Source organism: Centruroides vittatus, unplaced genomic scaffold, assembly GCF_030686945.1.
Source record: "Centruroides vittatus isolate TY-2023 unplaced genomic scaffold, ASM3068694v2 contig_1891, whole genome shotgun sequence".
Classification (NCBI taxonomy): domain Eukaryota; kingdom Metazoa; phylum Arthropoda; class Arachnida; order Scorpiones; family Buthidae; genus Centruroides; species Centruroides vittatus.
Genome location: NW_027121163.1, coordinates 119,293 through 133,229, shown reverse-complemented (window position 1 = coordinate 133,229; position 13,937 = coordinate 119,293). Strand labels below are relative to the sequence as shown.

General features: G+C 33.9%; 2 protein-coding genes across 3 annotated transcripts in view; both read left to right on the top strand.

Moving 5' to 3' along the window:
* Positions 1 to 13,937, top strand: part of LOC136970051 (calbindin-32-like) — a 211,602-nt gene that overhangs the window by 139,817 nt on the left and 57,848 nt on the right. The gene's annotated exons all lie outside the window — the stretch shown is intronic.
* LOC136970047 (uncharacterized) overlaps positions 1 to 13,937 on the top strand; it is a 27,990-nt gene extending 14,053 nt beyond the window's left edge. For both annotated transcript variants that reach the window (XM_067264413.1, XM_067264414.1), the window contains exons 4-9: positions 5,498 to 5,869; positions 8,194 to 8,471; positions 8,759 to 9,084; positions 11,142 to 11,379; positions 12,630 to 13,055; positions 13,127 to 13,937. In XM_067264413.1, the coding sequence (XP_067120514.1) occupies positions 5,498 to 5,869; positions 8,194 to 8,471; positions 8,759 to 9,084; positions 11,142 to 11,379; positions 12,630 to 13,055; positions 13,127 to 13,840 (2,354 nt within the window). In that variant the 3' untranslated portion in view covers positions 13,841 to 13,937. The remainder of the gene's footprint in view (positions 1 to 5,497; positions 5,870 to 8,193; positions 8,472 to 8,758; positions 9,085 to 11,141; positions 11,380 to 12,629; positions 13,056 to 13,126) is intronic.

The window sequence follows — 13,937 nt, the reverse complement described above, 5'->3', positions numbered from 1 at the left end:
TTCTCAGTAGCAGGCTTTTCATTAGTTAAATAAGAACCAGATCGAGCGATCGGAGTATCGACCATCTTTGTTTTTTAAAATCTTATTATAAAAATTTACAATAATATTTTGTATTATGTCTTATTTAAAAATGAAAATTACTTTTTAAGTTAGAAGTTTGATCTAAGTTCATTTTTTTTTTAAATTTTCAACTCAATTTAAAGCATTTTTTTGTTGTCGTCGTATGCAGTCTCCAGCAAACTTTAATAAATTTTTTTCTATTTGTGAAAATTTCTACGTAATTCAAAGGTAATTTTTAATATATATGAAGCGTGCAATGCCATAAGGTTGTAAATGCCATTTTTCTCAAAATTCGTTTTATTGAAGAAATGAATTTTAAATGCAATGTTTTTTCCTACAAAAAAATATTGTGGCGATTGTGGCGCTCTAAGTGGCTATATTTTGAAGATGACGTTATGTGCAAGCCATAACGTTTTAAGCGCCAAAGCGCAAGTCCACGTGACTTTTGGCGCGTAAAATGTTACGGTTTACTTTTACATCATTTTGTTATTCCAATTTGTAACGCAGTGAGTTTTTTACGAGTGAAATGAATTCCTTAAAGTATGAAATACCTAAAAGAAGAAAGAAATGTGCAGAAAAATGGAAGAAGAACATTCGAAAGAAACAAAAAAATAGTGGCTTAGAGTACATTTCTCCCATATCACAGAAAGTTAATCCGAGAAAGGATCCACCAACAGGGGTAAGTAAAAGACTTAATACTTCAAAAATATAGACGTAGATTTGAGATTTGCAAGATATGGATAGTTATTGTGTCTATGCATGGGTAACAACTTGTATATGACTGTTTTCAACAAGTTTGTCAAACTTTTTGTTTATGTTACAGGTGACATGCAAGTGTTCCTTCGCTTGCAAAAACGTAACGTTGGCTTACCGTCAGGAACTCTTCCAACAATTTTATGAACTGGCTGACTACAATAAGCAACAGAGTTATCTTCAAAGACTTGTTCATCCCCAGATGATAAAAAGGAGACGATATGGGAAGTACCACCATCCTTCTGGAAGTAGAAGGCAACACTCTTTCAGTTATCATTTGCTTCTTCCCGGTGGAAGTGAAATAAGAGTTTGCCTTAAGACTTTGTGTAATACATTCGGGGTTACTGCAAGAAGAATTCAGTTGATTAGAGAAAAGATTTTGGAAGGAAAAATGGATGCTACTGATCAAAGAGGAGGCCAGCGAAAATGTACTGAAAAGCAGTTGTGGACGGAAAAAATAATTGAGCACATTAAGAGTTTTCCAAGTGAAGAAAGTCATTATGCTCGAGCCAAAAGTACAGATAAAATGTACTTATCACCTGATCTCAATGTTAGCAGAATGTATAGAGCCTTCCTTGAGAAATATTGTCAACAGTATGCTGGGAGCAAAGCCCCAGTTACTCGACAATGGTACAATGAAATTTTCTCTGACCAAATTCAATCTGTCTTTTCAAAGACCTCGCATGGACACTTGCTCAACTTGTGACCGCCTTGATGTACGAATAAAAGCTGGTGATGCATCAGCAAAAACAGAACTGGAATTACATCATTACAGAGCTGAAGTAACCACAAAAGACATGTCTGATGACACAAAAAATGCTAAAACCTCAGATTCGTATGTTATATCTTTTGACTTGCAGCAGCAAATGTATATACCACAATTAACACACACTGAAATGTATTATGCTCAACAATTGGCATGCTACAACCTTGGAATTCACGATTCAATTAAAGAGAAAGGATGCATGTGTTTGTGGAGTGAGAATTTTGGAGGAAGAGGGTCTTTGGAAATATCATCCTGTATATACCATTATATTACTACTGAGGCTGCTATTGGTGACCGAAAGAAGCTGACTTTGTGGACAGACAATGGTGTTGGTCAAAACAAAAATCAATACGTGATAGCCATGTATCTGGTGTTATTGGCCAATAATGTATTTTCAGAAATAACACATAAATACCCTGTAAAGGGTCACACATTTCTCAGCTGTGATCGAGACTTTGCTCTAATTGAAAAACGGAGGAAAAAATGCAAAGCCTACACACTAAAGGATCTTGTGGACATCATTAAAAGTGCAGGGACCAAAAACCCTTTTACCTGCATCGTATTTGAGAAATTTCATGACTTTAAATCGATTGCCCACGCATTTTTGAATACAAAAGACCTGGGAATCTCAACAGCATCCCAAATTAGACTCTCATCAAATAACTTTGGTAAAGTTATGATTGCTAAAGATGGAGGTAAAGCAGCAAGATGGTGCACTGGGCTTAATGTGCTGAAAGATGGAGTTAGCATTGATGATTTCAAAAATCTTCCACTTCCTCTTGCTCGCTCCCATTTTGGGATTCCTCAAAAGAAGAAACCTGACATTGGTAAAATGATACCATTTTTAAATCCAATAGCACAAGGAGATGCTTGCAGAACCGGATAACTAAATGCCAGTTTATTAATAGTTAACCTGTCATTTTATTATTTGATATTTCAAAATGATATTTGGACTTCCATTAATCTTTCAAATTTGAAGTTTTTAAATACGTTTTAACTTTTATTACACTAAATTAATACCTTATTGATAAAGATTACAGCCCAGTTCAAGTCATTAATAGATTATTTTCAGTTTTTAATGTTAAAATTGATATTGAATTTGTAAATTGTGTTTAATAATTTAAATGTAAGTTTTTGGTATTCAAAACTGTTTTTCAGCTGTAGAAACATTAATTTTATGACTGCAATCGTTTTTGGCATTTACAACTTTATGCACTTGCACAATTTTGGCATTTACAACGTTATGGCTCTAACCCTGTTTTTAAACTTTTTTTGTTTCCTTACTATTATTCGTAGGTGTTTGAAATTAAACCCAATGTTTTATTCCAAACTATAAATTGTTAAAATAATTTTTCTAGCATTTGATTAAAGTTTGTTCATTAGAAAAAGTGTTTTTTCTCTCTCCTGAAAAATTTGATTTTTGGCATTTACAACCTTATGGCATTGCACGCTTCATATATCTTACACAGCATTATTAATATGATTTTGGAGGTTGCAGAACGTATTAAATTACTTTAAAAAAGAAAAATAATTACAGTAGAGCATCGATTATCCAACTTAATTGGGGACTGGGGTTGGTCGGATAACTGAAAAGTCGGATGACCGAAAAGTATGAAAAAATACATTATTAGTATAGTGTATTAGGCCTGAATTAAATACTAGCCTCCCTTTCATGGTCGAGCCAGTGCTGCCAGCTAAAACATGCAAAAATTTAACAAAAATAATATTAAAGTAGCCAAGACAACCAAATATTGTAGCACCACATCACTAGCGGACATTCGAATTTGCCGACCAGAACGCGGTCGGTTAACCGATAAGTCGGTTAATCGGGGGTCGGATAACCGATGCTCTACTGTATATCATTTGATTTCGAGATATTTTGTATATCTTAAAAATAACTAATTCTATCTTGGGATCCCGAGAAACAGTTCACTTCTATCCCGGAATCCCGAGACAAGACCGGTAAATGAGAAACACTAATTGCTACCATTTTAAATTACTGTAATTTTAATTTTAAATCTTTGTGTATTTAGAGTTTCAAATGTTATCCATTAAGTCTCTAGCAAATAAATGTACAAAGTTTAGGTTTTATTATGATGAATAGCAGTCAGCACTAAGTCTCCTTGCAAATAAAGTTTTGGTTCACCCCCACTTAGTATTTTACCATTCATACTAATTGTAGTTATAATTGTCACATAGTACTTTTTACAATAGTACTTCAGAATGCATTCCTTTCATATTTTGAAAGTTCAAAAATGATTAAAGCTATTTGTAAATATCACTTATTAGCGAGGTCGAGGCCGAAGTTTTAAATGCGAAAACATGTACGTCAGACATTCGGCGCCGCTTTCCTGTAAGCCTAGAAATTGACAGTGGCGTTTGGAATGTCGAGCACGATTCCACCGACTTTCCAAACGCCACTGTCAAATTTCTAGGCTTACAGGAAAGCGGCGCCGAATGTCTGACGTACATGTTTTCGCATTTAAAACTTTGGTTTCAACCTCGCTATTATTACAGAAAATAAATAAATACAAATATTTCAATGTGGGTTGCCCATAAAAATTATAAACTGATGCTGAACACTAGAAATTTTCATGTTTAGGTATCCAAGATAATTTGGTAAAAGTATCGGCATTACCTGGGTACCCAAAATACCCGAAATCATATAGTTTTTGAAAACTGACTTCAAAAATTTGTATTAGTTTGTTTTTGTTTAAATCATATTTAAATAAAAAAGAGATTGCTAACATTAAATTTAATACCAATTAATCATCATCATATATGAAATTACTCTAAATACTTTTTAAATAATAATGAAGCGTTAATTTAATGTGTGATTGTAATTTATGCGGGAGTTATATTCTGCAAGCGTGCACATAAAAAACAATTCACAGTGTGTTAGTACAGTAGGCAGGATGTAGCGCAATTTTAACACACTAATAAATATTTAGGTATCTAAACATAGAAATGGTGCAGATGGCTATAAATTTTTCAGCCCCATTACAATTTTATGGGGCCTCTGTCATATGTGTGGTTTGTCATTAAGTAGTGCATACTTGTAGATTGTTTTTATTACGGCTATGCACTATGTTAGTCGAGTACTCGATTAACATTAACAGTTTAATTTGCAAAACTGTGACAGCTTAGATTAAGTGTTATTTACTAATCAGTGAAAACAGTTCAAATAATGATGTCAGATCTGCACTAAGCACTCCACTGATGGACTGGTAGATAAATTGAACGATTAATTTTGCAAGCAGAAATTCTAGATGACATTTTTATTAAACTAAAAAGTGGATACAAATGCAACTGTGAATGAGGGAGTTGGGACTCTATCAGAGACATAGACCATATCTATAGGAATAAAAAAATTCACAGTAACTGATTGTCTACACGTGTAGTCCCCTCTCGAAATCAGCCAATCTAGAATTTTGAAGACCTTTTAAAGTACTTTAATAATTAATTAGTAATTAATCCGACTAGAGGTGGGTGGATACCTCTAGTCGGATTATTAAAGTAGCCCAATAACAGCCTGTTGCACCGACTCCTAAGATGCAACCAGAGTCTCGCCGCGTGCTTCATTGAGCCTGTCACAAAAATTCTGGAGGCAATTATCTCGCCGAGGGTTGCATTAGAATTGTGTTCGTTTCGACTTTTTTACTCTTGTGAGCATTGTTAGAAATCCGATAAGGTCCTACCTGCTTTATTTAGAATGCATTTATACCCAAAAATGATTATTAAATCATTTTGTTTTTAATTAATAATTTGTCGTTTTTCTTTAAGCTGTCATAAAAACAATTTAGTGTTGACAACTAAATGTTTCCTTATAAATTGAATCTGTGATGCTTTTATACTTTACTAGCATGTACGAATTTGTATTATTTGGAAAAATTGAAAATCGATTGTTTTTATTACTAGATGTGGGGGATATGCCGGCTACGATGTACACAATACATCTAACCGAAGATCCGCCTCCGGACGGCATCGTCTCCGACGAGCAAGGAACTTTAACTGCTTCCAATTCGGATTTAGCAGTCGGCGATTCGTCTTTGGTTCATCTGGAAAATGTATCGCTGACGGAAGAAACCAATCTTCATTTTCTCGCCACAAGTACTAGATTAGAAGATTTTATGGATGTCGTAACAACGTATAAATGTAAATTTTGTAGATTTTGTTGTGCTTGGAAGTCCGGTTTAATGTCTCATATTAGAAGTTGCCATTTAGATGCTAGTCAAAATATCGCATCTACCCTTCAAGAAAGCAATTCTTTGCAACAAATAACAAATATAGGTAAGGGGTACCAAAAAATATTTTGTCATGGCATGTAAAAACTTCATGTATATTTTTTTGTTTAATATGAAGTATAATCAATTGAATTTTGTTATATGACAAGAAAAGCGTAATATCTTAAGAGAATTTTATATTTATAGGAAAGTATTTGAAATTAAAATAAATTTCTGATTTTTAGTACTGATTCTTTATATAGGATGTCTCATAAATCTGAAACCATAGGAATTGTGTCAGTCTTTGTTTTATTTTTTTATAGATAAAGCTTGGTGTTGAATAAGGAGTACATGCTTAAGTTATTTTGATGGCGGGGACGTATAGTCGGCAAAGAGTTTAATGGGATGCACCCGGACCGTGGTACGCAATTGGCGGAAAGTCCGACAGCAGCTTTTAGACTTTTTGCAGACTTCTCACTGACTGTGGATCCCCGTCGTTGGCATTTATCTCCTTACTTTGCGTTCTGCTTTAACCGTAAAAGAATAAACAAAGATCGACGTAACTTGCAAGTCTTACCAGATAACCCATATTTTACATCTATCTTTAATACTTGTAACGATTACAAGCACGAAACTTGTTATTTCTTTGGAAGCTTGGTCTCGGATCAAACACAAGTCAATAAGAAAGCCGTCATTGGAACATAAATTGGTTGAGTTAAGATTTAAATTACCTGTTACACAGTACACTTTGTTCTGAAATATGTACATTAATAATGAAGAATTTATTATTATAATATCAATAATTATTTGCTGAAAGTGAACGTAATTTAACGTACATGCTAAATTAAAAATGTTCTGTGATCTTGCAACATGCTAAAATCTTGTAATATAGAAATACTGTGACCTAAATTTAATAGATAAAAAGTTTGTCCTAAAGGAAAAAGTATAGAACTTTTTTTTTGTATTTGTGAATAGAACATGCTAAAGGGTTGTGTCAATGAATCGATTATTATAAATTATTCATTATAATAATAATTTATTCATACATTCTGTACATTGTTTGTCACGAATGTTTTCAAAATATGTTCGTTTCAATAGAGTTTTACTAATAGCGGACACCTCTTTACCTAGTTAGTCAAATCAAATTCCCATGTATTAGCTTATAACTCCATTATACAGGAAGCTCCATAGGTTTTAAGTGGCAGGAAGGACTGTTGTAAAGTTGACATTTTTTCATTCTTCTGTATTTAATTCTGTCGCCAATTAAAAACTTTTTAAATGTAATTTTTACTTTCCTTGTTGTTACACTTAAACTGATACAGGATTTTTAGAATTTGTAATCGAAATTTAAGGCAAATCATTTTTATTTGTCAATCATTGAGTCACTTATTGGTTGTTATAGTGAAGTTAAATTATTTTGATTGAAAAAAATGAAATTTAAATAAAGATTTAAACTTATCACTCTAGGGGAAATGGGATCAAATCCGTAGGGTTTAAAGACCCAAGGAATTTTTTTTGGGAGTGGGTTGTCTTAGACATGTCTGGCCTGATTTCTCACCAATCGGCTGCATCATTGCAAGCCTGGCCAAATCCACAGTGGATTGGGAAAGAAGACCCTGTTAGTGCCCATGGTGGAAAGAGTTCTGGGGGAACCAGTGTTATTTTCTTTACTAGAAAACTAAAAATTTTATCACAGTACTTTATTTATATATAAGTTTTAGAATACTTTTCACATTGTTTACAATAGTTAGACCATTGATACATTCGGATCTCTTCGTAGTTAACACAACAATCACCGAGAGGATAAAATTACCGAACGACTGGAGTTGATTGCAGATTTGTCCGACTAAAGGGCGACATTGTGTAATTTTATAAGTTTTCTTTGCATGTCTAACATCTAAATAGGGATCAGTTTTATTTATTAAGCATGTTTTCCTTATATTAAAGATTTAATAAAGCAAAATGACAAATAGTTGTTATAAATCTTACACCTTCGGCTGACACCTTAACTGCTTGGTCGTACGGCCAAGCAGTTAAGGTGTCAGCCTACCAATTCAGACCTGGCAGGTCGAAAAATCCCAGGAATTTTTCAGGGTGCAGTCCTTCCGGATATGTCGGGCCCCATCCCTCTCCATTGCGCTGCTTCGTTGCAAAACCATAAAGGACTTGCTAAAATAAAAAAGAGGCCTCCTTAGTGTCTACAAGATGGAAGGAGTTAAAAAAAATCATTAATGCTGACATTTTGTCAGGATCTTTTAATTTAGTTGATAAATAAATTATAATATATGTAGGAATCTTAGTAGTTAGATTAAATTAGCACACAAGTCATATATAATTTCAAATTTAGCAAATTTGAAAGTTTAACAATATATATATTTGTGAATTATTTAGAATCTAAAGATAAAAATGAAGCCAAAACAAACGCATTTATCGAAGAAAATAAAACCGAAGTACCAAAAGAGTTCGATGGCGAGACCGAAAATGCATTGTCTTCGAGTCAATTGAATTCCGATTCTAAGTTAGACATGGAATGTAGCAACGATATTAGTGATTCCGGTACGTCTCAAGTAACCGCAGCTTTTCCCGTTCAAGAGCAGCATATATACCTGTGTGGTCAGTGCAGTCGAGGTTTTGTTTCATTGGAAGGATGTCGGAAGCACATTAATAAAGTAAGTAATTGAATTTTTCTATCGACTTGTAAGACTGATTTGTCAACTTTATACAAATACTATTTTTATTTTGCATCTAACATTTAAAAATATTTCAGTTTTATTATAGTAAATTACAGTAATTTTAATGGTAGCAATCGGACTGTATTAAAGAAAAAATGTCACTCGATTGTATTTTGGTATAAAGCCAAACTTAGTTTAACATTTTAATTTAACTGACGAACAAATTATAATTTTATTATTTTATTTTGTAATGATTTTAATATATTTAATTTTTCTAATTTTAGGATCACAATTTGAAGTTGGCTGCTAATAATAAATCTACTGGAATGAAACGCAGAGGAAGACCCCGAACTAAAATGTTGTTAAACAACTCTACATCTTTTCTTCAAGACGAAAACGACGACGACGACGAAGAGGACGAAGACGAAGCATTAGGAAACGAGATGGACGGCAATAATTATATGGAAAACGGCCAAGACGAATCCGACGAAAGGATGGAGAGCTCCGGTAAAAGACGAGTCCGTCCGCCTCGGGCTTTAGAAGAAGACTATTATTTCGGTCAGAAGAAAAGGCGGGTTCGAAAGAAGAGCACAAAAGATAGAACTTACAGGTAGGATTATATATTTTTAAAGTAAGGTTAATGAGAACTTTAACGTTTATAATTATTGAAATGTAAATCATGACTAATACATTTCGGATAATTTTTAAAATTTACTCCAATCACTTCTGTTAGGTGAAGCAGCTAATGAAAATAGTCTTTGACTTTCTCTTATTAATGGTCTTTATGTACTTGTAATAGTGATTATCTGTTAGACAAATTAGGGAAGTGTCTAAATTTTAAGAAAAAACATAAAAATAATACACTATCAAATAAAGAGACAGGATAGTGTCAGTTATCTGAAATAATTGAGGCAGGACATTTTTGGATAACCACCTCTTCTTCCTCCTCCTTCCGTCTTCCTCTTGAAATAACCAGTCACATTTGTTAAGGAAAGAAAAAAAATAAATACCTCAAATAAAGTGACTAGATAACTAATAATTACCTAGGACTTTAAAACTTCATCCAGTAGTTATTTTCTTAAAAAATACAAATGTTTGTGACCTCTTTGGCAGCTCTCCTCGGATATACGAGCAGAGGGGAAAAGTTTTCGACGAGCTTCCAAAAGTTTGATGACAACTTCACATACAGTACCTAGATAGGGTCACCGAAGAGGCCAAAACATTTATATTTTTAAGAAATTAACTGCTGGAAGAAGTGCTAGGTAATTATTAGTAAAAATATTACTTTTAATTCTAGTAGAATAGTGAGAAAAAGATTAAGGCATAGAAATTTAATATGTATGAATGATAGAAATAGTGAAAAAATAGTCTACTGCTTGTTTTTAATAAATTAGTTTTTCATTGCAATTTACAATGTACTGATGAAACTTTGAATTCAAAGTAAAAAATACATAATCATAAAATGAAATAGATCAATAGTGGGCTTGTAGAATATCTATGTAATTTCTGGAATTTGATTTGTACTCTTTGAAGTTGATTTTGGTTAATCATTTTTTCACATAATTTACACACTATTGTATGTCAAAAAATAGCGAGGTTGAGGCCAAAGTTTTAAATGCAAAAATGTGTACGTCGGATGTTCGGTGCCGCTTTTCTGTAAGCCTAGAAGTTTTACAACGGCCTTTGGAATGTTAAGCATGATTCCACTGACTTTCCAAACACCATTGTCAAACTTCTAGGCTTACGGGAAAGTGGCGCCGAACGTCCGACGTACACGTTTTCGCGTTTAAAACTTTGGCCTCGACCTCGCTAATGTGTGTACACATTTTGATAATTTCCAAATTCAAACATGTTTAGCTAACATGAAACAATCTAATTTGAGTACAAAAAATTAACGCTTTGTTCTATTGTCAGAAATTCTGATCACATTACAGTAACAGGTACAAACTTTAGAGAAAAACTTAGAGGTAAAAAGAATTATTTTGTTGTCTGGCTTCTTGGGGAAATTTAATACAATAATTAATTGTTTACTTTGATCTCTGTAGGCTAATTATCAATTTGTTTTCAAATACTCTGTACTGGTTAGTTACTAATTTTTTAATTTTTTTAATTACTCCATACAAGGCATATCAGCAGCACTGTGTTTGTTTTCACAAATTACATTTATTGCTTGTTCGTGAACTTGATTCTCAGAAAATCATTCGTTTCTAGTAAGTTCTCGATTCTTAAACGTATTTGATTCTGTTCCTGGTTAATTAATATCAGACTAATATTAACAAAGATCGTGTCTCTGTATGTCCCCTTGTCGTGTGATCTTTGTTTCTCTGAAAAAGTTCAAAATCACTTTTGAATACAACTTGTCATGCTCTACTGCGACTGTATTTGGATGCAATTTTATGTACTTTCTACATGCAAAATCTTAATTTTCCTCTTTATTTGGGTTAAGTTGCATTCTTTGTACCCAAAAACCTTTTTTGTTTCCACATTAGATAAGTTTTGTTTCCAGCATATAGTAAGATTTAACATAAAAAATCACTCTGTTCCGAAGAATTTTTCTGTTTATTCAGACTCGGTTTTAGGCAGGTTTTACTGCATTGAATTTTAGATTGTTTATATCTGTTTTTCTCACATTATTCTCTTATGTACTATTTCCTGTCTATCTTTCAGATGTAATGAGAAAGGATGCGGATACAGTTTTACCTCTGAAGCTAATCTGCAATATCACGGCAGAAGTCACATGTCCGACGATAAGCCGTTTTGTTGTCCGGAATGCGACGAGAAAGCCGATCATTGGCGTGGTTTAGCCATGCATCTTTGGAAGATTCACAGTATTGATATGGATTTGCACACTTGTCCCATTTGCGGCTATAAAACATACAGTCTCTTTAAACTGGATAATCATAAAGTAAGCTAGTTATTGTTATTTTCGATATGAATTACAAAAACACAGTAGTACACTGTTACATAGCTGCCATCAATTGTAATTATTACCAGTTAATTTCAGACCTCACCAGAGAGAGACAGGCAATGATACTATGAATCTTGTCTGAGAAATCACGATTACCTATTTGATTCAAACTCTGATTATTCATAGTGCAGTAGCTATGTGACTTAACAATATGGCCATTTAGCTGATTTCTATATGAGAAGATTATTTTTAAAATTAAACTACAGTAAGCATGCACTACAGCCTTAGTGTGGTACTAAATTACCAGACATTTTTATACTTTTGCTAATTCAAATAGTCATATGCAATCCAAACATAGCAGACATTGCTGCATATTTTGTACCAGTGCACATGTGGCCACCAGCAGCCAAGTGGATAAAACCACTGGATGCTGGTCATGCACCTTGCCACCAGGCTGGCCACACAGAGTTTTCCAGGTTTTTTCATATTTGTAATGCCTAAATAGGGGCCAGTTTCCCATAGAAAGTCTTCCCGGGAGGCATTTCCCTGTGCAGATCATCTACATGTCGCATTATCATAACAAAATAAAGCAAAACCAGTACACGTTGTATGCTTTTGATTCATTTATGCGCTCTCTTTAATCAGTCTGAAGATGATTATACTGTGTTAAGATTGATTGAAAAACTTGCAAAAATGTTAACAAACATGTTATTGACAAGATTAACATTGACTATGATTCATTGCATATAGTAATTATTTGATGCATTTACTGTATTTCATCACAGGGTCTTTAGCACATCACACATCAAAACAATTTCTGATTTGTGTAATATTAGTATGCCAGATTATAGGCTAGTTTTTCAGAGAATGTCAGGTTACCAGGTGGATTATAGGGTGCTGATTTAATGAATGTCTATTGAACATGTTTGATAAAGAAAATTAAATGTTAAAATAATTCAGATGATAATTACCATGTGGGTGATGCAAGATTGTGTTTATGTGGGTGCTCTACCTGATTGGATCCATTTATCTGATATGGTATTGTAAAAAATGGCTGAGATGTGATGCTTGTAACATCACATGCTCTCGTGCTGATGATGACTGCTGAATGGAATCATAACCTGCTATTTTACCCTTATTTTTTTATTATTTTGTAATTAATTTAATTATTTGGTGACTAATTAAATTAATTTGTAGTAAATTGCAATTAGTGTTTAATATTTATAATTAAACTGTTTTTTATGTAGAGAATACACAGTGAAGATAGAGAATTCATATGCACTACCTGTGGAAAAGGTTTCAAACAATTGAGTCAATTACGTAATCACAATGTAATTCATTTGGACAGAAAAAATATGCCGGAAAAGCGATGGTACAGTGAGCAAGAATGTGACATTTGCCATCGGACGTTTTCAGATTCTAAATGTTTAAGGAAACACCAACAGGCCGTTCACAATAAGTTAAAACCTTATTCATGCACATATTGTGGGCATATGAGTGCCAGGAAGGCCATGTTACAGTTGCACATGCGCCAACATACAGGTGAGAAACCTTTCATGTGCGAACATTGTGAGTACAGAACGGGAGACCATAATTCGTTGCGTCGTCATCGCATGAGGCACACTGGTACTAAGCCATACAAATGTCCTCACTGCCCCTATGCATGCATCCAGGTATGTATAATTTTGAAGAGTGAAATCTACATTAATTTATTAAAATAATTTTTAAAATTTTTATCATACAGGCAATATCTTATAAAATGCACTTGAAAAATAAACATCCAGGAATGGAAGGTTTGTATGCCTGTGCACTGTGTACTTTCCGATCGGTAAGTAAAGACAATTACATTAACCATATGTCAGACCATAAACGAGGAGCAATTCCCACAACATCTACATCCAGTTTCCATTTGAGTACCGCAACTGGTAATCAACATTCGGTTTTGATGGACGAAGATAGTAACGGACAACAAGAGATTCAAGAGCCGGCTCAATTGCACATTACCGAAGGAACATTACAACAGTTAGAAGGAATTTTACCAGGAAATTTTAGTGCTGCACAACTTATCTATAGTTGTCTCAGTGCTCTTAACCACGAGGGTGGTACCGTCAACTTGCCGGCAGGTGTGACCACCACCACTACCGCAGGTGACGGCACGCAGACTATAACGATTCAACTTCCTGCTCCGACTACTCAGGAAATGGCAGAACACGAACAGTTTTATCTGACCATTCAACAACAGGATGGTTCTAATCCTACCACCATCATCTCGCCCAGCGTCGAGGTAGGAAATGTGCAGACTGTCGACAACTCTTCAGAGAAAATTTTGCAGCCCATAACAATTTCGGAAGAAAAACACGCTCTAGATTTCGTGGAGGCAAGCGATTCGACACCGCCCACCATTGTCTCTCTACCCGCTCAGTCAGAATCAACTTCAAGTTTGCTGCAAGAAGTCTAATCTGTATTTAATCAAATATTCAGTCTGATTGTCTGCATTGTACAGAAAGATTTAGTATTTACATTAAAGACAATTCTTTTGTTCTGTTCATATGAAA